Genomic DNA, 26,043 nt, shown 5'->3' with positions numbered 1-26,043 from the left:
ACCCTTCCCTAGACTACAAGACAGTACCAAACCCAGCCTGGAGCCTGACGCAGGGTAGCGCACCCAGAGAACAGAGAGAGAGAGAGAGAGAGAGAAGATGGACGGAGTGGGATCGTTCGGAGCGGGCCTGGCGGGTGCTGCCTTCGACCCGGTTTCCTTCATCAAGCAGCCGACCACCATCCTCAGGGTCTTGTCATGGGTAAGAGACCGACAGATAACGGGGTCTGTCGCGGCGTCCTCCCTCGGCCTGCCGCTCGGTGGCGAGTGATCGCTCCGTAGAGCGCCGCAGATAAGAGTCTGGAAACGGCAGTAGGCTTATAGATGGACGGGGTCCAGGGGAGAGGAGGCTGTCGAAGAACGGTCCATCCTGTACAGATACACGGATATGTACCATGTTTTAGAACTTCCGGTCGTTTTATAAAACAGATTTGTAAAGAATGTCAAAAAATGAATGTGGCCTTAAAATGTATTGAATTAGGTAGCTAGGCTACAGATGATAACTAGACTGTTGCGTTGAGAGAAACGTATCTTTATGATGTCTATCTGTAGGCCTTAAGCAGGTCTATATCATAGTGTTATTATTATATGTCGTGTGTGTATATAGGCTGTGGGTTTGTGATATGGATCATTCCACCGCCACTCCTCGGGAGGGGGCCGTATAGTGGCGTCGCATCCTCTCTCTCTCTATTCGCCAGTGTGGATCATTCTCCATGTGTTAATAACCCGGGTGGTTTGTCGTTTTAGTGACCGGATAGTTCTACTACAGAGTGACGATATATACGCATGTGTTAATACCCCGGGTGGTTTGTCGTTATAGTGACCTTATAGTTCTACTACAGAGTGACGATATATACACATGTGTTAATACCCCGGGTGGTTTGTCGTTATAGTGACCGGATAGTTCTACTACAGAGTGACGATATATACACATGTGTTAATACCCCGGGTGGTTTGTCGTTATAGTGACCGGATAGTTCTACTACAGAGTGACGATATATACACATGTGTTAATACCCCGGGTGGTTTGTCGTTATAGTGACCGGATAGTTCTACTACAGAGGATATATACACATGTGCGATCTACAGTGCCTTGGAAAAGGATTTGTCCCCTTTCTGATTTTCTCTATTTGTGAATAGTTTTTAAACTGAACGTTATCAGGTGTTCAACCAAAACCTAATATTAGATAAAGGGGAACCTGCGTTTACAAATAACAAATAAATGTTATATGTATTTTGTTTAATTAATACATTAAATAAGTCTGCACTTTTGGTCCACACAGGTGTACCCCCACCCCCCTCCCTCCCTCCCTCTCCTCTCCTCTCCTCCCCTGGTATTCTCCCTGGTGGTGTTTGCCTCTATAGTGAACGAGGGCTATGTGAACCTGGGTAGTGAACGTCTCTTCTCCCCCTCCCCTCTCCTCCCCTGGTATTCTCCCTGGTGGTGTTTGCCTCTATAGTGAACGAGGGCTATGTGAACCTGGGTAGTGAACGTCTCTTCTCCCCCTCCCCTCTCCTCCCCTGGTATTCTCCCTGGTGGTGTTTGCCTCTATAGTGAACGAGGGCTATGTGAACCTGGGTAGTGAACGTCTCTTCTCCCCCTCCCCTCCCCTCTCCTCTCCTCCTCAGGTATTCTCCCTGGTGGTGTTTGCCTCTATAGTGAACGAGGGCTATGTGAACCTGGGTAGTGAACGTCTCCACTGTGTGTTCAATAAGAACGCTGATGCGTGTAACTACGGAGTGTTCTGTGGTCTGGTGGGCTTGTTGCTGTGCTCCTTCTTCTTCCTGTTGGATGTGAAGTTTCAACAGATCAGCTCTATTAAGGACAGGAAGAAGGCTGTGATGCTGGAGGTCGGGGTTTCAGGTAGGCTAAAACACACAGACGGACACTCTTTATTTCAATGTGTATGCTGTGATTGGTTGGCTGTCCTCTGACTATGTGCTGTGATTGGTGGTTTTCAGGTTTCTGGACGTTCCTGTGGTTTGTGAGTTTCTGTTTCCTGGCCAATCAGTGGTCTAGGACCGCCCCTGAGGACCTGCCACTCAACCAGGGGGCTGACGCAGCCAGGGCCTCTATCGCCTTCTCATTCTTCTCTATCCTCACCTGGGTACACACACACACACACACACACACACACACACACACACACACACACACACACACACACACACACACACACACACACACACACACACACACTATAGCTGCTCCAGGGGCACTGCACTGTGGCATTGTACTTCTCATTCTTCTCCTCCTACTCCTCTTCCTTCTCTTCTTAATTCTTCTCCTCCTACTCTTCCTTCTCCTTTTCATTGTTCTGCTCCTCCTCTCCTCCTCCTCCTACTCCTCTTCCTTCTCCTCCTCCTCCTCTTCATTCTTCTTCTCCTCCTCCTTCTCTTCCTTCTCCTTCTCCTTCTCCTCCTCCTCCCCATTCTTCTCCTTCTCCTCATTCTTCTTCTCTTCTTGTTCTTCATCTCCCTCCAGGCTGGTCTGACGGTGCGTGCAGTCCAGAAATATCTCCTGGGAACAGACATGACCCTCTTCACCACCGACCATCTGGACGGAGTCGCCCCGGTAACACCATACCCCCCCACCACCACCGGGGGCGCCATCGAGCCCAGCGACAACTACCAGAGCCCCCCGTTCACAGAGGGGCTGGAAGCCCCTGCCCCCACATACCAGGTCCCCATATACTAGTCCCTCCCTGTCCCCATCTCCCTGTCCCCACATACCAGGTCCCCATATACTAGTCCCTCCCTAGTCCCCACCTCCCTGTCCCCCTAGTCCCTCCCTGTCCCCACATACCAGGTCCTATCCACTAGAGAACATAGTGCTGGAAGCGCTGAAGGGGACCTAGTTACATGTACAGTCCCTCCATGGTAATGTTTTTAAGGGGATGTTCTGTTCTTGGGTTCGGTGTTATCTGCATGTTCTGTAAGACTGACTAAGTGCCAAACTGTCTTGTGTGTCTGACAGTGACTGTAGATAGTAACTTTCACCACTATGATGTTAACGTGACCAAGTGCAATATCTCCCTCCACCCAGTAGCCACTCTGCCGACCAGTCATACACTATTCCCTATGTAGTGCATTAATGATGGCCAGCTGAGCCTTTACCACCAGTGCACTTTGTAAGGTAATAGTGGTTTCAGATCCGCCCTAAACTAATGTGTGCAAACATCACAGAAGATTCTGGCTTGTTTATGTTTACATTCTAGAAGTGGTTTGTTTACGTTCGTTCTAGAAGTGGTTTGTTTACATTTAGAAGCTATTTATTTACGTTCTAGAAGCTGTTTGTTTACGTTCTAGAAGTGGTTTGTTTACATTTAGAAGCTGTTTATTTATGTTCTAGAAGCTGTTTGTTTACGTTATAAAAGCTGTTTGTTTACGTTCTAGAAGCTGTTTGTTTACGTTCTAGAAGCTGTTTGTTTACGTTCTAGAATCTTTGTATGTTTCTTTTCTAGAAGCTGTTTGTTTACATTCTAGAAGCTGTTTGTTTACGTTCTAGAAGATGTTTTTACATTCTAGAATATTTTTATGTTTATTTTCTAGAAGTTGTTTGTCATTCTGGAAGCTGCCAAACTGCCCTGCTAGTTGTCTTCCTTCACAGAGCATCAGTCAGTCAGCTACCCAGAGATAAACTAGACATACCATGATGGCTCTTTATTACTGTATATACCCTGGGTCTGGGTCTCTCTAAATCTGCTCTGTGGAATACAACCGTGCCCATTGTTACCATGGTGACAACACACCCACACACACTCACTAGTGAACCTCACTGCCCAGTGTGTGTGTCTGGTGTGTGTGTGTGTGTGGTATGTTGTTGTTTCAGGTCTGAAGAAAAAGAAAGACAAGTAAAGCGTTCTTCTGTTGGTGGTGTTCCGGAACAGAGGTGTTCCGGAACAGAGGTGTTCCGGAACAGAGGTGTTCCGGAACAGTCTGTCTCACCATCTTGTACAGTGTCTCTAGGTGAAGCCTAGACATTACATGTCACTGTCTGTATTGACAGTCATATTACATATTATATTACAATTCAAGAGGTTTTGTGTTTGTTGATATAACAGTCAACAGATGAATATAATGCTGAATTTAACTGACCTCCAGAAAGCCTTGTCTGTGGTGCCATCTGCTCCTTGTAACACTAGCGGTGTAACAGCGCCCTCTAGCTGCCGAGGGACTCAAGCTTTTAAAGGCCCAATGCTGCAGCTATTTTTTATCTGACTATCAAATCATTTCTGACGAATTAGTACATTTCTGTGATTCCTTTTGACCATTTTAATTGAAAACAAACAAAAAAATAGCTTCTTAGCAAAGAGTAATATCTCAAGCAATAATTTTGCTAGGACTGTCGGAGTGGTGAGGGGGAAACTAGCTGTTATTGTCAGAGAGATTTCGAACTCTCTTATTGGTCTATTAACTAATTAACCGCCTGGTGACGTCACCAGGCAGGCCAAAACTCCATCCCACCAAAACAGACTGAAATTTCAGACGGTCTTTTCAAACAGCTCTTCAACTAAAACGGCGTTATGAATTTCACAGTATTATTCCAACATCATAGCGTGGAAATATATCAAACACAGGAACGTTTTTGACTGCCTTGGGCCTTTAAAATAAGTTTAAAAGTGATGACTGTAATATTGTGTGGGCAAAGTGTTCTGTTGAATTCTGTGTAATTGTGAATTTTGATTTAAAGAGCCGTTTGTTTTGATTTTAAAATTCATTTGATCTGAATTGATATGGAAAAACGTTGATTTACCCCTAAAAAAAACCTGAAAGGTTGAATAAATTGACTTTACACATAGGACCTACAGTATAATGAACGGAGTTCTATGTTCAGATAAAGAGGATTTTCAGTATGTAGATCAGGGACGGGCAACTCAAGGATGGCCAATATACAGCACCAGTCAAAAGGTTGGACACACCCACTCATTCCAGGGTTCTAGAACACCCACTCATTCCAGGGTTCTAGAACACCCACTCATTCCAGGGTTTTTATTTATTTGTAATACTATTTTCTACATTGTAGAATAATAGTGACGACATCAAAACGATTAAATACTCCCTATTAATGTAGAATGTCCTCTGGGTCTAATAGACCGTGGCGTAAACACAACCAGTCATGTTTTCAGCTGATTGTCAAACAATCACTTCCCTAAAGGTGCTCCTGTTGGCTTGCCGCGCATGTTTGTCCACTGTGCGCCGGTCGTTTGATGAATGGAAAGAGATCTGTTACAAAATAAACGAGAAGTGTAATGACATTCAGTGATTGTCAATGGTAACCATTAGGCTTGTAGTCTGAATTGATGCGTCCGCTGCTGTAAGAGCGCGTCTGTCTCTCTGCCTTGGTAGAAATGTTGTCGAACGCAATTTGGAGGGAATACTGCCCGTTTTAATGTCAATTCGCTCATTTTCATGCAGCTGACATGCGGTAATGTTAATCCTTAAGAGTTTGAGTTTAGTGCGTCAATCTCAGTAACATAATACAAAAATCCCCATCTAAACGTGTCAGTTTAAAGATAGAGATGGTTATTTTTGCCTGGGCTCAATGCACCGCATCCTCCTGTCGGGATTCCGCATCAGCGGGGGAGGGTGGCCGAGCTAAAGCAGTGTTTGACAGAACATGAGACATCCCGAAAATCAGAGAACCGTTTGGGCTTCTCCGTTTAGCTCTACGAACCCCACAAGTGTCATAGGACTCCTCTGAAGGTAACCAGGTACCGGCACAAAAACAATCAATACATGGAAGTATGGAGGTAGTTTTGTTAAATATGTCCAAAAAACGACAATATTTCCTGATCTTATATCTCCTAGATATACAGAACCAATCAAACGTTTGGACACACCTACCCATTCAATTATGTTTTATTTTTTTACCGTTTCTACATTGTAGAATAATAGTGACGATGTCAACTATGAAACAACACATGGAATCATGTAGTAACCAAGAAAGTGTTAAACAAATCAACATATAGTTTAAATTTGAGATTCTTCAAAGTAGCCACCCTTTGCCTTGATGACAGCTTTGCACACTCTTGGCATTCTCTCAACCAGCTTCACCTGGAATGCTTTTCCAACAGTCTTGAAGGAGTTCCCACATATGCTGAGCACTTGTTGGCTGCTTTTCCGTCACTCTGCGATCCAACTCATCCCAAACCATCTCAATTGGGATGAGGTCAGGTGATTGCGGAGGCCAGGTCATCTGATGCAGCACTTCATCACTCTCCTTCATCAAATTGCCCTTACCCAGCCTGGAGGTGTGTTGGGTCATTGTCCTGTTGAAAAATCAATGATAGTCCCACTAAGCCCAAACCAGATGGGATGGCGTATCGCTGCAGAATGCTGTGGTAGCCATGCTGGTTAAGTGTGCCTTAAATAAATCACAGACAGTGTCACCAGCATTTCAGTTGAATACATTCAGTGGGACAACTGACCCTTTCCCAAAGCACCCCTACACCATCTCCTCCTCCATGCTTCGCGGTGGGAACCACACATGCAGAGATCATCCTTTCACCTACTCTGCATCTCACAAAGACACGGTTGGAACCAAAGATCTCAAATTTGGACTCACCAGATCAAAAGGACAGATTTCCACCGGTCTAATGTCCATTGCTTATGTTTCTTGGCCCAAGCAAGTCTCTTCTTATTGGTGTCATTTAGTAGTGGTTTCTTTGCAGCAATTCAACCATGAAGGCTTGATTCACGCAGTCTCCTCTGAACAGTTGATGTTGAGATGTGTCTGTTACTTGAATTCTGTGAAGCATTTATTTGGGCTGCAATCTGAAGTGAGGTTACCTGTAATCTCTTTGCTTCTTGCCATAATGTGGACTTAGTCTTTTACCAAATAGGGCCAACTTCTGTTTACCACCCCTACCTTGTCACAACACAACTGATTGGCTCAAACACATTAAGAAGGAAAGAAACTTCACAAATGAACTTTTAACAAGGCACACCTGTTAATTGAAAAGCATTCCAGGTGACTACCTCATGAAGCTGGTTGAGAGAATGCCAAGAGTGTGCAAAGCTGCCTTAAAGGCAAATATATTATGATTTATTTAACACTTTTTTGGTTACTGCATGATTCCATATGTGTTATTTCATAGTTTTGATGTCTTCACTATTATTCTACAATGTAGAAAATAGTAAACATAAAGACAAGCCCTGGAATGAGTAGGTGTGTCCCAACTGTTGACCGGTACTGTAGGACAGACACTTCAAAAACCTTGTTTCGTATCATTTCTTGTTTTGCCATTGATGAATGTGTTATTCAATGTGTTTCTATAGGTCATTAGTAGTAATAATACATATTAAAGGCCAAATTCAACATATGAAATGGCTCCATACGGAACACAGTTACTTACTCTACACATCACAGCAGCGTGTCTGTTCTATATCCTATAATTCTATGTTGTGTTGATGTTCTCAGTACTCTAGTCTGAGTGATAGAGGGGTCAGGAGGAGGGGTCAGGAGACAGGGAGGAGGGGTCTGGAAACAGGGAGGAGGGGTCAGGAGACAGGGAGGAGGGGTCTGGAAACAGGGAGGAGGGGTCAGGAGACAGGGAGGAGGGGTCTGGAGACAGGGAGGAGGGGTCTGGAGACAGAGAGGGGTCTGGTCTGTAGAATAAGGAATAATTTCAGATCAACTCATTTCTGTCCTGTTGATCCTCCCAAACACACTCTGCCTGTGTGTGTGTGTGTGTGTGTGTGTCCACTCCAGTGCTGTTGGTAGTAAAGTATCTCAGTGTGTATTATAGAAGTTGTCGTAAAGCCGTCTGTAGTGCTTCAGTATTATAATAACTCTGTTGGAAATGGACCAATCACATGTGATCTGACCCTGGTTGTTGTTTTTAAAGGTGTAGCACCTCAATGTGCCCATTACGTACAGAGGTCCTTCCATTGTTCTCCTCTCTGAATGTCTGACTGCTGTCAGATCACCTCACTGAAATAAAGCAGAACATTTTTCATGACTGGTCTCTGTTGTGTTACTTCTATAAAAAAGGTCCCCCCTTCTTTTGTGTTACGTCTATAAAGGTCCCCCTTCTGTTGTGTTATGTCTATAAAGGTCCCCCTTCTGTTGTGTTACGTCCAATAAGGTCCCCCTTCTGTTGTGTTACGTCCATAAAGGTCCCCCTTCTGTTGTGTTACGTCCATTAAGGTCCCCCCTTCTGTTGTGTTACATCCATAAAGGTCCCCCTTCTGTTGTGTTACGTCTATAAAGGTCCCCCTTCTGTTGTGTTATGTCTATAAAGGTCCCCCTTCTGTTGTGTTATGTCTATAAAGGTCCCCCTTCTGTTGTGTTATGTCTATAAAGGTCCCCCTTCTGTTGTGTTACGTCCATAAAGGTCCCCCTTCTGTTGTGTTACGTCCATTAAGGTCCCCCCTTCTGTTGTGTCACGTCCATTAAGGTCCCCCCTTCTGTTGTGTCACGTCCATTAAGGTCCCCCCTTCTGTTGTGTTAAGTCCATAAAGGTCCCCCTTCTGTTGTGTTACGTCCATTAAGGTCCCCCCTTCTGTTGTGTCACGTCCATTAAGGTCCCCCCTTCTGTTGTGTCACGTCCATTAAGGTCCCCCCTTCTGTTGTGTTACGTCTATAAAGGTCCCCCTTCTGTTGTGTTATGTCTATAAAGGTCCCCCTTCTGTTGTGTTATGTCTATAAAGGTCCCCCTTCTGTTGTGTTACGTCCATAAAGGTCCCCCTTCTGTTGTGTTACGTCCATTAAGGTCCCCCCTTCTGTTGTGTCACGTCCATTAAGGTCCCCCCTTCTGTTGTGTCACGTCCATTAAGGTCCCCCCTTCTGTTGTGTCACGTCCATTAAGGTCCCCCCTTCTGTTGTGTCACGTCCATTAAGGTCCCCCCTTCTGTTGTGTTACGTCCATAAAGGTCCCCCTTCTGTTGTGTTACGTCCATTAAGGCCCCCCTTCTGTTGTGTTACGTCCATTAAGGCCCCCCTTCTGTTGTGTTACGTCTATAAAGGTCCCCCCTTCTGTTGTGTTACATCTATAAAGGTCCCCCCTTCTGTTGTGTTACGTCTATAAAGGTCCCCCTTCTGTTGTGTTACGTCTATAAAGGTCCCCCCTTCTGTTGTGTTACGTCTATAAAGGTCCCCCCTTCTGTTGTGTTACGTCCATTAAAGAAATGTACGTAAATATTCAGACCCTTTGTTTTGAGACTCAAAATTGAGGTCAGGTGCTTCCTGTTTCCATTGATCATCCTTGAGATGTTTCTACAACTTGATTGGAGTCCACCTGTGATAAATTCAATTGATTGGACATGATTTGGAAAGGCACACACCTGTCTATATAAGGTCCCACAGAGTATGTCAGAGAAAAAACCAAGCCATGAGGTTGAAGGAATTGTCCGTAGAGCTCCGAGACAGGATAGTCTTGAGGAACAGATCTGGGGAAGGGAACCACCAAAACATTTCTGCCATATTGATGGTCCCCAAGAACACAGTGGCCTCCATCATTCTGAAATGGAAGAAGTTTGGAACCACCAAGACTCTTCCTGGAACTGGCCGCCCGGCTAACTGAGCAATCGGGGGAGAAGGACCTTGGTCAGGGAGGTGACCAAGAACCCAATGGTCACTCTGAAAGAGCTCCAGAGATCGTCTGTGGAGATGGGAGAAACTTCCAGAAGGATAACCATCCCTGCAGCACTTCACAAATCAGAAGCCACTCCACTAGGGTAGGGGACAACAGTATGGTGTAGACAGACTAGGACCTCCTCTAACACTAGGGTAGGAGACAGACTAGGACCTCCTCTAACACTAGGGTAGGGGACAGACTAGGACCTCCTCTAACACTAGGGTAGGGGACAGACTAGGACCTCTAACACTAGGGTAGGGGACAGACTAGGATCTCCTCTAACACTAGGGTAGGAGACAGCAGTATGGAGGAGACAGACTAGGACCTCCTCTAACACTAGGGTAGGAGACAGACTAGGATCTCCTCTAACACTAGGGTAGGGGACAGACTAGGACCTCCTCTAACACTAGGGTAGGAGACAGCAGTATGGAGGAGACAGACTAGGATCTCCTCTAACACTAGGGTAGGAGACAGACTAGGACCTCCTCTAACACTAGGGTAGGGGACAGACTAGGACCTCCTCTAACACTAGGGTAGGAGACAGACTAGGACCTCCTCTAACACTAGGGTAGGGGACAGACTAGGACCTCCTCTAACACTAGAGTAGGGGACAGACTAGGACCTCCTCTAACACTAGGGTAGGGGACAGACTAGGACCTCCTCTAACACTAGGGTAGGGGACAGACTAGGACCTCCTCTAACACTAGGGTAGGGGACAGACTAGGACCTCCTCTAACACTAGGGTAGGGGACAGCAGTATGGAGGAGACAGACTAGGATCTCCTCTAACACTAGGGTAGGAGACAGACTAGGACCTCCTCTAACACTAGGGTAGGGGACAGACTAGGATCTCCTCTAACACTAGGGTAGGAGACAGACTAGGACCTCCTCTAACACTAGGGTAGGGGACAGACTAGGACCTCCTCTAACACTAGGGTAGGGGACAGACTAGGACCTCCTCTAACACTAGGGTAGGGGACAGACTAGGACCTCCTCTAACACTAGGGTAGGGGACAGACTAGGACCTCCTCTAACACTAGGGTAGGGGACAGACTAGGACCTCCTCTAACACTAGGGTAGGGGACAGACTAGGACCTCCTCTAACACTAGGGTAGGGGACAGACTAGGACCTCCACTAACACTAGGGTAGGAGACAGACTAGGACCTCCTCTAACACTAGGGTAGGGGACAGCAGTATGGAGGAGACAGACTAGGACCTCCTCTAACACTAGGGTAGGAGACAGACTAGGACCTCCTCTAACACTAGGGTAGGAGACAGCAGTATGGAGGAGACAGACTAGGATCTCCTCTAACACTAGGGTAGGAGACAGACTAGGATCTCCTCTAACACTAGGGTAGGGGACAGACTAGGACCTCCTCTAACACTAGGGTAGGGGACAGACTAGGACCTCCTCTAACACTAGGGTAGGGGACAGACTAGGACCTCCTCTAACACTAGGGTAGGGGACAGCAGTATGGAGGAGACAGACTAGGATCTCCTCTAACACTAGGGTAGGAGACAGACTAGGACCTCCTCTAACACTAGGGTAGGGGACAGACTAGGATCTCCTCTAACACTAGGGTAGGAGACAGACTAGGACCTCCTCTAACACTAGGGTAGGGGACAGACTAGGACCTCCTCTAACACTAGGGTAGGGGACAGACTAGGACCTCCTCTAACACTAGGTTAGGGGACAGACTAGGACCTCCTCTAACACTAGGGTAGGGGACAGACTAGGACCTCCTCTAACACTAGGGTAGGGGACAGACTAGGACCTCCTCTAACACTAGGGTAGGGGACAGACTAGGACCTCCACTAACACTAGGGTAGGAGACAGACTAGGACCTCCTCTAACACTAGGGTAGGGGACAGCAGTATGGAGGAGACAGACTAGGACCTCCTCTAACAATAGGGTAGGGGACAGACTAGGATCTCCTCTAACACTAGGGTAGGAGACAGACTAGGATCTCCTCTAACACTAGGGTAGGGGACAGACTAGGACCTCCTCTAACACTAGGGTAGGGGACAGACTAGGACCTCCTCTAACACTAGGGTAGGGGACAGCAGTATGGAGGAGACAGACTAGGACCTCCTCTAACACTAGGGTAGGGGACAGACTAGGACCTCATCTAACACTAGGGTAGGGGACAAACTAGGACCTCCTCTAACACTAGGGTAGGGGACAGACTAGGACCTCCACTAACACTAGGGTAGGGGACAGACTAGGACCTCCTCTAACACTAGGGTAGGGGACAGCAGTATGGAGGAGACAGACTAGGACCTCCTCTAACAATAGGGTAGGGGACAGACTAGGATCTCCTCTAACACTAGGGTAGGGGACAGACTAGGACCTCCTCTAACACTAGGGTAGGGGACAGACTAGGACCTCCTCTAACACTAGGGTAGGAGACAGACTAGGACCTCCTCTAACACTAGGGTAGGAGACAGACTAGGACCTCCTCTAACACTAGGGTAGGGGACAACAGTATGGAGGAGACAGACTAGGACCTGCTCTAACACTAGTGTAGGAGACAGACTAGGACCTCCTCTAACACTAGGGTAGGGGACAGACTAGGACCTCCTCTAACACTAGGGTAGGGGACAGACTAGGACCTCTAACACTAGGGTAGGGGACAGACTAGGACCTCCTCTAACACTAGGGTAGGGGACAGACTAGGACCTCCTCTAACACTAGGGTAGGGGACAGACTAGGACCTCCTCTAACACTAGGGTAGGGGACAGACTAGGACCTCCTCTAACACTAGGGTAGGGGACAGACTAGGACCTCCTCTAACACTAGGGTAGGGGACAGACTAGGACCTCCTCTAACACTAGGGTAGGGGACAGCAGTATGGAGGAGACAGACTAGGACCTCCTCTAACACTAGGGTAGGGGACAGACTAGGACCTCCTCTAACACTAGGGTAGGGGACAGACTAGGACCTCCTCTAACACTAGGGTAGGGGACAGACTAGGACCTCCTCTAACACTAGGGTAGGGGACAGACTAGGACCTCCTCTAACACTAGGGTAGGAGACAGACTAGGACCTCCTCTAACACTAGGGTAGGGGACAGACTAGGACCTCCTCTAACACTAGGGTAGGGGACAGACTAGGACCTCCTCTAACACTAGGGTAGGGGACAGACTAGGACCTCCTCTAACACTAGGGTAGGGGACAGACTAGGACCTCCTCTAACACTAGGGTAGGAGACAGACTAGGACCTCCTCTAACACTAGGGTAGGGGACAGACTAGGACCTCCTCTAACACTAGGGTAGGGGACAGACTAGGACCTCCTCTAACACTAGGGTAGGGGACAGCAGTATGGAGGACAAATAGACCGAAATGGACCAAAGCTGTTTAATCAAAATTGGGGCAAACAGAAATATTCTGGTTTTATATGTTGTGGGTTTACAGACTGGTTGTGGGTTTACAGACTGGTTGTGGGTTTACAGACTGGTTGTGGGTTTACAGACTGGTTGAGAGAGAGAGGGACAGAAGAGAAACAAGAGAACCAGCAGTGCCCCTCCCCACTACTATATACCGTCCCAAACAGTCCGACTCCCTCCAGACTCCCTCCAAACAGTCCGACTCCCTCCAGACTACCGTCCCAAACAGTCCGGCTCCCTCCAGACTTCAGTCCCAAACAGTCTGACTCCCTCCAGACTACCAGACTACCGTCCCAAACAGTCCGACTCCCACCAGACTACCGTCCCAAACAGTCCGACTCCCTCCAGACTACCGTCCCAAACAGTCCGACTCCCTCCAGACTACCGTCCCAAACAGTCCGACTCCCTCCAGACTACCGTCCCAAACAGTCCGACTCCCTCCAGACTACCGTCCCAAACAGTCCGACTCCCTCCAGACTACCGTCCCAAACAGTCCGACTCCCTCCAGACTACCGTCCCAAACAGTCCGACTCCCTCCAGACTACCGTCCCAAACAGTCCGACTCCCTCCAGACTACCGTCCCAAACAGTCCGACTCCCTCCAGACTACCGTCCCAAACAGTCCGACTCCCTCCAGACTACCGTCCCAAACAGTCCGACTCCCTCCAGACTACCGTCCCAAACAGTCCGACTCCCTCCAGACTACCGTCCCAAACAGTCCGACTCCCTCCAGACTACCGTCCCAAACAGTCCGACTCCCTCCAGACTACCGTCCCAGTCCGACTCCCTCCAGACTACCGTCCCACAGTCCGACTCCCTCCAGACTACCGTCCCAAACAGTCCGACTCCCTCCAGACTACCGTCCCAAACAGTCCGACTCCCTCCAGACTACCGTCCCAAACAGTCCGACTCCCTCCAGACTACCGTCCCAAACAGTCCGACTCCCTCCAGACTACCGTCCCAAACAGTCCGACTCCCTCCAGACTACCGTCCCAAACAGTCCGACTCCCTCCAGACTACCGTCCCAAACAGTCCGACTCCCTCCAGACTACCGTCCCAAACAGTCCGACTCCCTCCAGACTACCGTCCCAAACAGTCCGACTCCCTCCAGACTACCGTCCCAAACAGTCCGACTCCCTCCAGACTACCGTCCCAAACAGTCCGACTCCCTCCAGACTACCGTCCCAAACAGTCCGACTCCCTCCAGACTGTCCGACTCCCTCCAGACTACCGTCCCAAACAGTCCGACTCCCTCCAGACTACCGTCCCAAACAGTCCGACTCCCTCCAGACTACCGTCCCAAACAGTCCGACTCCCTCCAGACTACCGTCCCAAACAGTCCGACTCCCTCCAGACTGTCCGACTCCCTCCAGACTACCGTCCCAAACAGTCCGACTCCCTCCAGACTACCGTCCCAAACAGTCCGACTCCCTCCAGACTACCGTCCCAAACAGTCCGACTCCCTCCAGACTACCGTCCCAAACAGTCCGACTCCCTCCAGACTGTCCGACTCCCTCCAGACTACCGTCCCAAACAGTCCGACTCCCTCCAGACTACCGTCCCAAACAGTCCGACTCCCTCCAGACTACCGTCCCAAACAGTCCGACTCCCTCCAGACTACCGTCCCAAACAGTCCGGCTCCCTCCAGACTACCGTCCCAAACAGTCCGGCTCCCTCCAGACTACCGTCCCAAACAGTCCGGCTCCCTCCAGACTACCGTCCCAAACAGTCCGGCTCCCTCCAGACTACCGTCCCAAACAGTCCGACTCCCTCCAGACTACCGTCCCAAACAGTCCGACTCCCTCCAGACTACCGTCCCAAACAGTCCGACTCCCTCCAGACTACCGTCCCAAACAGTCCGACTCCCTCCAGACTACCGTCCCAAACAGTCCGGCTCCCTCCAGACTACCGTCCCAAATAGTCCGACTCCCTCCAGACTACCGTCCCAAACAGTCCGACTCCCTCCAGACTACCGTCCCAAACAGTCCGACTCCCTCCAGACTACCAGACTACCGTCCCAAACAGTCCGACTCCCTCCAGACTTCAACTATCTGATTACCTTCCACAGCCCTGAGAGAACCTCTACCTTTTAACAAGGTTACTTTACCACCCTGAGGGACGAGTAGAGGGTCTGACTGTCTCCGTGGGAGGAGAAGAGGGTTTGACTGACTGTCTCCTCTCTGAGGGAGTAGTAGAGGGTCTGACTGACTGTCTCCTCTCTGAGGGAGTAGTAGAGGGTCTGACTGTCTCCGAGGGAGTAGTAGAGGGTCTGACTGTCTCCGAGGGAGGAGTAGAGGGTCTGACTGTCTCCGAGGGAGGAGTAGAGGGTCTGACTGTCTCCTCTCCGAGGGAGTAGAATAGAGGGTCTGACTGTCTCCGAGGGAGGAGTAAAGGGTCTGACTGTCTCCGAGGGAGTAGTAGAGGGTCTGACTGTCTCCGAGGGAGTAGTAGAGGGTCTGACTGTCTCCGAGGGAGTAGTAGAGGGTCTGACTGTCTCCGAGGGAGTAGTAGAGGGTCTGACTGTCTCCGAGGGAGTAGTAGAGGGTCTGACTGTCTCCGAGGGAGTAGTAGAGGGTCTGACTGTCTCCGAGGGAGTAGTAGAGGGTCTGACTGTCTCCGAGGGAGTAGTAGAGGGTCTGACTGTCTCCGAGGGAGTAGTAGAGGGTCTGACTGTCTCCGAGGGAGTAGTAGAGGGTCTGACTGTCTCCTCTCTGAGGGAGTAGTAGAGGGTCTGACTGTCTCCTCTCTGAGGGAGTAGTAGAGGGTCTGACTGTCTCCTCTCTGAGGGAGTAGTAGAGGGTCTGACTGTCTCCTCTCTGAGGGAGTAGTAGAGGGTCTGACTGTCTCCTCTCTGAGGGAGTAGTAGAGGGTCTGACTGTCTCCTCTCTGAGGGAGTAGTAGAGGGTCTGACTGTCTCCTCTCTGAGGGAGTAGTAGAGGGTCTGACTGTCTCCTCTCTGAGGGAGTAGTAGAGGGTCTGACTGTCTCCGAGGGAGTAGTAGAGGGTCTGACTGTCTCCGAGGGAGTAGTAGAGGGTCTGACTGTCTCCGAGGGAGTAGTAGAGGGTCTGACTGTCTCCGAGGGAGTAGTAGAGGGTCTGACTGTCTCCGAGGGAGTAGTAGAGGGTCTGACTGTCTCCGAGGGAGTAGTAGAGGGTCTGACTGTCTCCGAGGGAGCAGTAGAGGGTCTGACTGTCTCCGAGGGAGCAGTAGAGGGTCTGACTGTCTCCGAGGGAGCAGTAGAGGGTCTGACTGTCTCCGAGGGAGCAGTAGAGGGTCTGACTGTCTCCGAGGGAGTAGTAGAGGGTCTGACTGTCTCCGAGGGAGTAGTAGAGGGTCTGACTGTCTCCGAGGGAGTAGTAGAGGGTCTGACTGTCTCCGAGGGAGTAGTAGAGGGTCTGACTGTCTCCGAGGGAGTAGTAGAGGGTCTGACTGTCTCCGAGGGAGTAGTAGAGGGTCTGACTGTCTCCGAGGGAGTAGTAGAGGGTCTGACTGTCTCCGAGGGAGTAGTAGAGGGTCTGACTGTCTCCGAGGGAGTAGTAGAGGGTCTGACTGTCTCCGAGGGAGTAGTAGAGGGTCTGACTGTCTCCGAGGGAGTAGTAGAGGGTCTGACTGTCTCCGAGGGAGTAGTAGAGGGTCTGACTGTCTCCGAGGGAGTAGTAGAGGGTCTGACTGTCTCCGAGGGAGTAGTAGAGGGTCTGACTGTCTCCGAGGGAGTAGTAGAGGGTCTGACTGTCTCCGAGGGAGTAGTAGAGGGTCTGACTGTCTCCGAGGGAGTAGTAGAGGGTCTGACTGTCTCCGAGGGAGTAGTAGAGGGTCTGACTGTCTCCGAGGGAATAGTAGAGGGTCTGACTGTCTCCGAGGGAGTAGTAGAGGGTCTGACTGTCTCCTCTCTGAGGGAGTAGTAGAGGGTCTGACTGTCTCCTCTCTGAGGGAGTAGTAGAGGGTCTGACTGTCTCCTCTCTGAGGGAGTAGTAGAGGGTCTGACTGTCTCCTCTCTGAGGGAGTAGTAGAGGGTCTGACTGTCTCCTCTCTGAGGGAGTAGTAGAGGGTCTGACTGTCTCCTCTCTGAGGGAGTAGTAGAGGGTCTGACTGTCTCCTCTCTGAGGGAGTAGTAGAGGGTCTGACTGTCTCCTCTCTGAGGGAGTAGTAGAGGGTCTGACTGTCTCCTCTCTGAGGGAGTAGTAGAGGGTCTGACTGTCTCCGAGGGAGTAGTAGAGGGTCTGACTGTCTCCGAGGGAGTAGTAGAGGGTCTGACTGTCTCCGAGGGAGTAGTAGAGGGTCTGACTGTCTCCGAGGGAGTAGTAGAGGGTCTGACTGTCTCCGAGGGAGTAGTAGAGGGTCTGACTGTCTCCGAGGGAGTAGTAGAGGGTCTGACTGTCTCCGAGGGAGTAGTAGAGGGTCTGACTGTCTCCGAGGGAGTAGTAGAGGGTCTGACTGTCTCCGAGGGAGTAGTAGAGGGTCTGACTGTCTCCGAGGGAGTAGTAGAGGGTCTGACTGTCTCCGAGGGAGTAGTAGAGGGTCTGACTGTCTCCGAGGGAGTAGTAGAGGGTCTGACTGTCTCCGAGGGAGTAGTAGAGGGTCTGACTGTCTCCGAGGGAATAGTAGAGGGTCTGACTGTCTCCGAGGGAGTAGTAGAGGGTCTGACTGTCTCCTCTCTGAGGGAGTAGTAGAGGGTCTGACTGTCTCCTCTCTGAGGGAGTAGTAGAGGGTCTGACTGTCTCCTCTCTGAGGGAGTAGTAGAGGGTCTGACTGTCTCCTCTCTGAGGGAGTAGTAGAGGGTCTGACTGTCTCCTCTCTGAGGGAGTAGTAGAGGGTCTGAATGTCTCCTCTCTGAGGGAGTAGTAGAGGGTCTGACTGTCTCCTCTCTGAGGGAGTAGTAGAGGGTCTGACTGTCTCCTCTCTGAGGGAGTAGTAGAGGGTCTGACTGTCTCTGAGGGAGTAGTAGAGGGTCTGACTGTCTCCGAGGGAGTAGTAGAGGGTCTGACTGTCTCCGAGGGAGTAGTAGAGGGTCTGACTGTCTCCGAGGGAGTAGTAGAGGGTCTGACTGTCTCCGAGGGAGTAGTAGAGGGTCTGACTGTCTCCGAGGGAGTAGTAGAGGGTCTGACTGTCTCCGAGGGAGTAGTAGAGGGTCTGACTGTCTCCGAGGGAGTAGTAGAGGGTCTGACTGTCTCCAAGGGAGTAGTAGAGGGTCTGACTGTCTCCGAAGGAGTAGTAGAGGGTCTGACTGTCTCCGAGGGAGTAGTAGAGGGTCTGACTGTCTCCGAGGGAGTAGTAGAGGGTCTGACTGTCTCCGAGGGAGTAGTAGAGGGTCTGACTGTCTCCGAGGGAGTAGTAGAGGGTCTGACTGTCTCCGAGGGAGTAGTAGAGGGTCTGACTGTCTCCGAGGGAGTAGTAGAGGGTCTGACTGTCTCCGAGGGAGTAGTAGAGGGTCTGACTGTCTCCGAGGGAGTAGTAGAGGGTCTGACTTAATAAACTCTCCTCAGTCATCAAACCTGATAAAACAACCAACGCGTCACTCCTTCAACACTTTATCAACAACATGGAAATGTGATCAGAAGAGAGGGGGAGAAAAATCAAATATATAGAACCATTCTTCTTATTAATACACAACATGTGGTACTTGTAGGGCCCTCCAGGTTCGGGTCGCCAGGCTGGGTCCAGGTCCAGCCGGAATCACACCGGGAATCAGGTCAACATCTGGCAACCAGAATTCAGTTCAACCTCCTGCTGGCCCCAGCCTCGCCATCAAATACACTACCCAACGTCCTCTCTGGCCATGGTCACCATGGAAACAGGCTCCCCCTGAATGGCAACAGGCAGGGCTGTGATTGGGCAGTGCGCATGTCTGTCCCAGGCCAGGGCTAGCTGATGATGCGGCTGATGTCCTGCAGGGAGGGGAAGTCCTCGTTGTCCCCCAGGTGCAAGGTCTTATGGGAGTTGAAGTCTTTAGGGTCCAGCACCTGGCAGCAGGTGGGGCATACCTGGCAGTCCAGCGCGGCTGCATTAGAGATGGCGCTGGAGGGGGTCTGCCAGGCACTCTTCCTGTTCTTCCTGGTCCCGCCCCCTCCCTGTCTTTCCATGGCCCGGTCGTCTGCGTGGGCCGTCAGCAGCTCCTGCTGTTTCCTCGTGTCAGGAAGTAGCACCAGCAGCTCATTGAAGACGCCGCCAAAGTTGTCCCCTAACAGAGTCCTACAGCTCTGGTGGTACAGCACGGCTGTCATCAGACCCTGTTAGAGAGAGATGTTAGGGTTAGGGTCTACATCAGACCCTGTTAGAGAGAGAGAGATGTTAGGGTTAGGGTCTACATCAGACCCTGTTAGAGAGAGAGATATGTTAGGGTTAGGGTCTACATCAGACCCTGTTAGAGAGAGAGAGATGTTAGGGTCTACATCAGACCCGGTTAGAGAGAGAGAGATGTTAGGGTCTACATCAGACCCTGTTAGAGAGAGAGAGATGTTACCGACTTCACTGTCCCCATGGCAACATGCTGCTGCTGCGTCACGTACACGTTTAAATACAACTTTTATAAACAGTTTCGTATCAATAAAAATAGATTAGCCTGCTGGTCTTACTGGGTCTATAGGAACATTAGCCTGCTGGTCTTACTGGGTCTATAGGAACATTAGCCTGCTGGTCTATAGGAACATTAGCCTGCTGGTCTTACTGGGTCTATAGGAACATTAGCCTGCTGGTCTTACTGGGTCTATAGGAACATTAGCCTGCTGGTCTTACTGGGTCTATAGGAACATTAGCCTGCTGGTCTTACTGGGTCTATAGGAACATTAGCCTGCTGGTCTTACTGGGTCTATAGGAATATTAGCCTGCTGGTCTTACTGGGACTATAGGAACATTAGCCTGCTGGTCTTACTGGGTCTATAGGAACATTAGCCTGCTGGTCTTACTGGGTCTATAGGAACATTAGCCTGCTGGTCTTACTGGGTCTATAGGAACATTAGCCTGCTGGTCTTACTGGGTCTATAGGAACATTAGCCTGCTGGTCTTACTGGGTCTATAGGAACATTAGCCTGCTGGTCTTACTGGGTCTATAGGAACATTAGCCTGCTGGTCTTACTGGGTCTATAGGAACATTAGCCTGCTGGTCTTACTGGGTCTATAGGAACATTAGCCTGCTGGTCTTACTGGGTCTATAGGAACATTAGCCTGCTGGTCTATAGGAACATTAGCCTGCTGGTCTTACTGGGTCTATAGGAACATTAGCCTGCTGGTCTTACTGGGTCTATAGGAACATTAGCCTGCTGGTCTTACTGGGTCTATAGGAATATTAGCCTGCTGGTCTTACTGGGTCTATAGGAATATTAGCCTGCTGGTCTTACTGGATCTATAGGAATATTAGCCTGCTGGTCTTACTGGGTCTATAGGAACATTAGCCTGCTGGTCTTACTGGGTCTATAGGAACATTAGCCTGCTGGTCTTACTGGGTCTATAGGAACATTAGCCTGCTGGTCTTACTGGGTCTATAGGAATATTAGCCTGCTGGTCTTACTGGGTCTATAGGAATATTAGCCTGCTGGTCTTACTGGGTCTATAGGAATATTAGCCTGCTGGTCTTACTGGGTCTATAGGAACATTAGCCTGCTGGTCTTACTGAGTCTATAGGAACATTAGCCTGCTGGTCTTACTGGGTCTATAGGAACATTAGCCTGCTGGTCTATAGGAACATTAGCCTGCTGGTCTATAGGAACATTAGCCTGCTGGTCTATAGGAACATTAGCCTGCTGGTCTATAGGAACATTAGCCTGCTGGTCTATAGGAACATTAGCCTGCTGGTCTATAGGAACATTAGCCTGCTGGTCTATAGGAACATTAGCCTGCTGGTCTATAGGAACATTAGCCTGCTGGTCTTACTGGGTCTATAGGAACATTAGCCTGCTGGTCTATAGGAACATTAGCCTGCTGGTCTATAGGAACATTAGCCTGCTGGTCTATAGGAACATTAGCCTGCTGGTCTATAGGAACATTAGCCTGCTGGTCTTACTGGGTCTATAGGAACATTAGCCTGCTGGTCTTACTGGGTCTATAGGAACATTAGCCTGCTGGTCTTACTGGATCTATAGGAATATTAGCCTGCTGGTCTTACTGGGTCTATAGGAACATTAGCCTGCTGGTCTTACTGAGTCTATAGGAACATTAGCCTGCTGGTCTTACTGGGTCTATAGGAATATTAGCCTGCTGGTCTTACTGGGTCTATAGGAACATTAGCCTGCTGGTCTTACTGGGTCTATAGGAACATTAGCCTGCTGGTCTTACTGAGTCTATAGGAACATTAGCCTGCTGGTCTTACTGAGTCTATAGGAACATTAGCCTGCTGGTCTTACTGGGTCTATAGGAACATTAGCCTGCTGGTCTATAGGAACATTAGCCTGCTGGTCTATAGGAACATTAGCCTGCTGGTCTTACTGGGTCTATAGGAATATTAGCCTGCTGGTCTTACTGGGTCTATAGGAACATTAGCCTGCTGGTCTTACTGGGTCTATAGGAACATTAGCCTGCTGGTCTTACTGGATCTATAGGAACATTAGCCTGCTGGTCTTACTGGGTCTATAGGAACATTAGCCTGCTGGTCTTACTGGGTCTATAGGAACATTCGGCTGCTGGTCTTACTGGGTCTATAGGAACATTAGCCTGCTGGTCTTACTGGGTCTATAGGAACATTAGCCTGCTGGTCTTACTGGGTCTATAGGAACATTAGCCTGCTGGTCTTACTGGGTCTATAGGAACATTAGCCTGCTGGTCTTACTGGGTCTATAGGAACATTAGCCTGCTGGTCTTACTGGGTCTATAGGAACATTAGCCTGCTGGTCTTACTGGGTCTATAGGAACATTAGCCTGCTGGTCTTACTGGGTCTATAGGAACATTAGCCTGCTGGTCTTACTGGGTCTATAGGAACATTAGCCTGCTGGTCTTACTGGGTCTATAGGAACATTAGCCTGCTGGTCTTACTGGGTCTATAGGAACATTAGCCTGCTGGTCTTACTGGGTCTATAGGAACATTAGCCTGCTGGTCTTACTGGGTCTATAGGAACATTAGCCTGCTGGTCTTACTGGGTCTATAGGAACATTAGCCTGCTGGTCTTACTGAGTCTATAGGAACATTAGCCTGCTGGTCTTACTGAGTCTATAGGAACATTAGCCTGCTGGTCTATAGGAACATTAGCCTGCTGGTCTATAGGAACATTAGCCTGCTGGTCTTACTGGGTCTATAGGAATATTAGCCTGCTGGTCTTACTGGGTCTATAGGAACATTAGCCTGCTGGTCTTACTGGGTCTATAGGAACATTAGCCTGCTGGTCTTACTGGATCTATAGGAACATTAGCCTGCTGGTCTTACTGGGTCTATAGGAACATTCGCCTGCTGGTCTTACTGGGTCTATAGGAACATTCGGCTGCTGGTCTTACTGGGTCTATAGGAACATTAGCCTGCTGGTCTTACTGGGTCTATAGGAACATTAGCCTGCTGGTCTTACTGGGTCTATAGGAACATTAGCCTGCTGGTCTTACTGGGTCTATAGGAACATTAGCCTGCTGGTCTTACTGGGTCTATAGGAACATTAGCCTGCTGGTCTTACTGGGTCTATAGGAACATTAGCCTGCTGGTCTTACTGGGTCTATAGGAACATTAGCCTGCTGGTCTTACTGGGTCTATAGGAACATTAGCCTGCTGGTCTTACTGGGTCTATAGGAACATTAGCCTGCTGGTCTTACTGGGTCTATAGGAACATTAGCCTGCTGGTCTTACTGGGTCTATAGGAACATTAGCCTGCTGGTCTTACTGGGTCTATAGGAACATTAGCCTGCTGGTCTTACTGGGTCTATAGGAACATTAGCCTGCTGGTCTTACTGGGTCTATAGGAACATTAGCCTGCTGGTCTTACTGGGTCTATAGGAACATTAGCCTGCTGGTCTTACTGGGTCTATAGGAACATTAGCCTGCTGGTCTTACTGGGTCTATAGGAACATTAGCCTGCTGGTCTTACTGGGTCTATAGGAACATTAGCCTGCTGGTCTTACTGGGTCTATAGGAACATTAGCCTGCTGGTCTTACTGGGTCTATAGGAACATTAGCCTGCTGGTCTTACTGGGTCTATAGGAACATTAGCCTGCTGGTCTTACTGGGTCTATAGGAACATTAGCCTGCTGGTCTTACTGGGTCTATAGGAACATTAGCCTGCTGGTCTTACTGGGTCTATAGGAACATTAGCCTGCTGGTCTTACTGGGTCTATAGGAACATTAGCCTGCTGGTCTTACTGGGTCTATAGGAACATTAGCCTGCTGGTCTTACTGGGTCTATAGGAACATTAGCCTGCTGGTCTTACTGGGTCTATAGGAACATTAGCCTGCTGGTCTTACTGGGTCTATAGGAACATTAGCCTGCTGGTCTTACTGGGTCTATAGGAACATTAGCCTGCTGGTCTTACTGGGTCTATAGGAACATTAGCCTGCTGGTCTTACTGGGTCTATAGGAACATTAGCCTGCTGGTCTTACTGGGTCTATAGGAACATTAGCCTGCTGGTCTTACTGGGTCTATAGGAACATTAGCCTGCTGGTCTTACTGGGTCTATAGGAACATTAGCCTGCTGGTCTTACTGGGTCTATAGGAACATTAGCCTGCTGGTCTTACTGGGTCTATAGGAACATTAGCCTGCTGGTCTTACTGGGTCTATAGGAACATTAGCCTGCTGGTCTTACTGGGTCTATAGGAACATTAGCCTGCTGGTCTTACTGGGTCTATAGGAACATTAGCCTGCTGGTCTTACTGGGTCTATAGGAACATTAGCCTGCTGGTCTTACTGGGTCTATAGGAACATTAGCCTGCTGGTCTTACTGGGTCTATATGAACATTAGCCTGCTGGTCTTACTGGGTCTATAGGAACATTAGCCTGCTGGTCTTACTGGGTCTATATAAACATTAGCCTGCTGGTCTTACTGGGTCTATAGGAACATTAGCCTGCTGGTCTTACTGGGTCGATAGGGACATTAGCCTGCTGGTCTTACTGGGTCTATAGGAACATTAGCCTGCTGGTCTATAGGAACATTAGCCTGCTGGTCTTACTGGGTCTATAGGAACATTAGCCTGCTGGTCTTACTGGGTCTATAGGAACATTAGCCTGCTGGTCTTACTGGGTCTATAGGAACATTAGCCTGCTGGTCTTACTGGGTCTATAGGAACATTAGCCTGCTGGTCGATAGGAACATTAGCCTGCTGGTCTATAGGAACATTAGCCTGCTGGTCTTACTGGGTCGATAGGGACATTAGCCTGCTGGTCTTACTGGGTCTATAGGAACATTAGCCTGCTGGTCTTACTGGGTCTATAGGAACATTAGCCTGCTGGTCTTACTGGGTCTATAGGAACATTAGCCTGCTGGTCTTACTGGGTCTATAGGAACATTAGCCTGCTGGTCTTACTGAGTCTATAGGAATATTAGCCTGCTGGTCTTACTGGGTCTATAGGAATATTAGCCTGCTGGTCTTACTGGGTCTATAGGAACATTAGCCTGCTGGTCTTACTGGGTCTATAGGAACATTAGCCTGCTGGTCTTACTGGGTCTATAGGAACATTAGCCTGATGGTCTTACTGGGTCTATAGGAACATTAGCCTGATGGTCTTACTGGGTCTATAGGAACATTAGCCTGCTGGTCTTACTGAGTCTATAGGAACATTAGCCTGCTGGTCTTACTGAGTCTATAGGAATATTAGCCTGCTGGTCTTACTGGGTCTATAGGAATATTAGTCTGCTGGCCTTACTGAGTGTTTGGAGTCAGGGTTAGGAGTCAGGATTAGGGGGTTAAGGTTAGGAGTCAGGGTTAGGGTTAGGGGGGTTAAGGTTAGGAGTCAGGGTTAGGGGGGTTAAGGTTAGGAGTCAGGGTTAGGGGGGTTAAGGTTAGGAGTCAGGGTTAGGGGGTTAAGGTTAGGAGTCAGGGTTAGGGGGTTAAGGTTAGGAGTCAGGGTTAGGGGGTTAAGATTAGGATTCAGGGTTAGGGGGGTTAAGGTTAGGAGTCAGGGTTAGGGGGGTTAAGGTTAGGAGTCAGGGTTAGGGGGGTTAAGGTTAGGAGTCAGGGTTAGGGGGGTTAAGGTTAGGAGTCAGGGTTAGGGGGGGTTAAGGTTAGGAGTCAGGGTTAGGGGGGTTAAGGTTAGGAGTCAGGGTTAGGGGGTTAAGGTTAGGAGTCAGGGTTAGGGGGGTTAAGGTTAGGAGTCAGGGTTAGAGGGGTTAAGGTTAGGAGTCAGGGTTAGAGGGGTTAAGGTTAGGAGTCAAGGTTAGGAGTCAAGGTTAGGGGTTAAGGTTAGGGGTTAAGGTTAGGAGTCAGGCCTTACCTGTCTAAACTGTCCAGAGTAGTCCTTGAACTGGTTGAATCGTGACTGGTCGTTCTGCAGGAGGTTCTTAATGGACTGGATCAGTTCCATGTTCCTCTGCTGGAAGTTCTCTGGAGCCAGGTACACCCCCGGGGACTGGGGAGAGCTGAACACCCCCCATATGGAGTCATTTAGAACACACAGTTTGAATCAAATATGTGTTGTTGTGTGTGTAAAGGTGGTGGCCTGTCTGGTGTCTGGTGTGTGTAAAGGTGGTGGCCTGTCTGGTGTCTGGTGTCTGTAAAGGTGGTGGCCTGTCTGGTGTCTGTAAAGGTGGTGGCCTGTCTGGTGTCTGTAAAGGTGGTGGCCTGTCTGGTGTGTGTAAAGGTAGTGGCCTGTCTGGTGTCTGGTGTCTGTAAAGGTGGTGGCCTGTCTGGTGTCTGGTGTGTGTAAAGGTGGTGGCCTGTCTGGTGTGTGTAAAGGTGGTGGCCTGTCTGGTGTCTGGTGTGTGTAAAGGTGGTGGCCTGTCTGGTGTCTGGTGTCTGTAAAGGTGGTGGCCTGTCTGGTGTCTGGTGTCTGTAAAGGTGGTGGCCTGTCTGGCGTGTGTAAAGGTGGTGGCCTGTCTGGTGTCTGTAAAGGTGGTTGGCCTGTCTGGTGTGTGTAAAGGTGGTGGCCTGTCTGGTGTCTGGTGTCTGTAAAGGTGGTGGCCTGTCTGGTGTCTGGTGTCTGTAAAGGTGGTGGCCTGTCTGGTGTGTGTAAAGGT

General features: G+C 49.4%; 2 protein-coding genes and 1 long non-coding RNA gene across 3 annotated transcripts in view; 1 reads left to right on the top strand and 2 right to left on the bottom strand.

The window, feature by feature from the left end:
- Positions 1–5,089, top strand: LOC139421706 (synaptogyrin-3-like). The gene is made up of 6 exons (XM_071172821.1): positions 1–199; positions 1,627–1,861; positions 1,960–2,105; positions 2,483–2,680; positions 2,734–3,873; positions 3,922–5,089. Exons 1-5 carry the CDS (start codon positions 98–100, stop codon positions 2,746–2,748), a joined length of 696 nt encoding a protein of 231 aa, XP_071028922.1. The 5' UTR covers positions 1–97; the 3' UTR covers positions 2,749–3,873; positions 3,922–5,089.
- A 7,834-nt stretch (positions 5,090–12,923) lies between these two features.
- On the bottom strand, positions 12,924–13,724 carry LOC139421708 (uncharacterized). Its single transcript, XR_011635667.1, has 2 exons — positions 13,288–13,724; positions 12,924–13,153 (listed from the first exon to the last, which is right to left on the bottom strand). It is a non-coding gene; the product is annotated as an uncharacterized lncRNA (long non-coding RNA).
- Positions 13,725–18,481: 4,757 nt separating this feature from the next.
- Positions 18,482–26,043, bottom strand: part of LOC139421698 (E3 ubiquitin-protein ligase ZNF598-like) — a 42,108-nt gene continuing 34,546 nt past the window's right edge. Inside the window, exons 10-11 of the mRNA XM_071172805.1 lie at positions 25,302–25,446; positions 18,482–19,193 (exon numbers count right to left, since the gene is read on the bottom strand). Of these exons, the coding sequence (XP_071028906.1) occupies positions 18,828–19,193; positions 25,302–25,446 (511 nt within the window). The 3' untranslated portion in view covers positions 18,482–18,827. The remainder of the gene's footprint in view (positions 19,194–25,301; positions 25,447–26,043) is intronic.

This window comes from Oncorhynchus clarkii, chromosome 12 (assembly GCF_045791955.1).
Source record: "Oncorhynchus clarkii lewisi isolate Uvic-CL-2024 chromosome 12, UVic_Ocla_1.0, whole genome shotgun sequence".
NCBI classification, from domain to species: domain Eukaryota; kingdom Metazoa; phylum Chordata; class Actinopteri; order Salmoniformes; family Salmonidae; genus Oncorhynchus; species Oncorhynchus clarkii.
This window is presented reverse-complemented; position numbering and strand designations above follow the sequence as displayed.

What these genes read in the sequence shown, in the direction of transcription:
- LOC139421706 (XM_071172821.1), top strand. Translation starts at nt 98, where the DNA reads ATGGACGGAGTGGGATCGTTCGGAGCGGGCCTGGCGGGTGCTGCCTTC. An exon ending in TCCTCAGGGTCTTGTCATGG is followed by an intron (nt 200 to 1,626) that starts GTAAGAGACCGA and finishes TCTCCTCCTCAG; the next exon opens with GTATTCTCCCTGGTGGTGTT. An exon ending in TCTTCTCTATCCTCACCTGG is followed by an intron (nt 2,106 to 2,482) that starts GTACACACACAC and finishes ATCTCCCTCCAG; the next exon opens with GCTGGTCTGACGGTGCGTGC.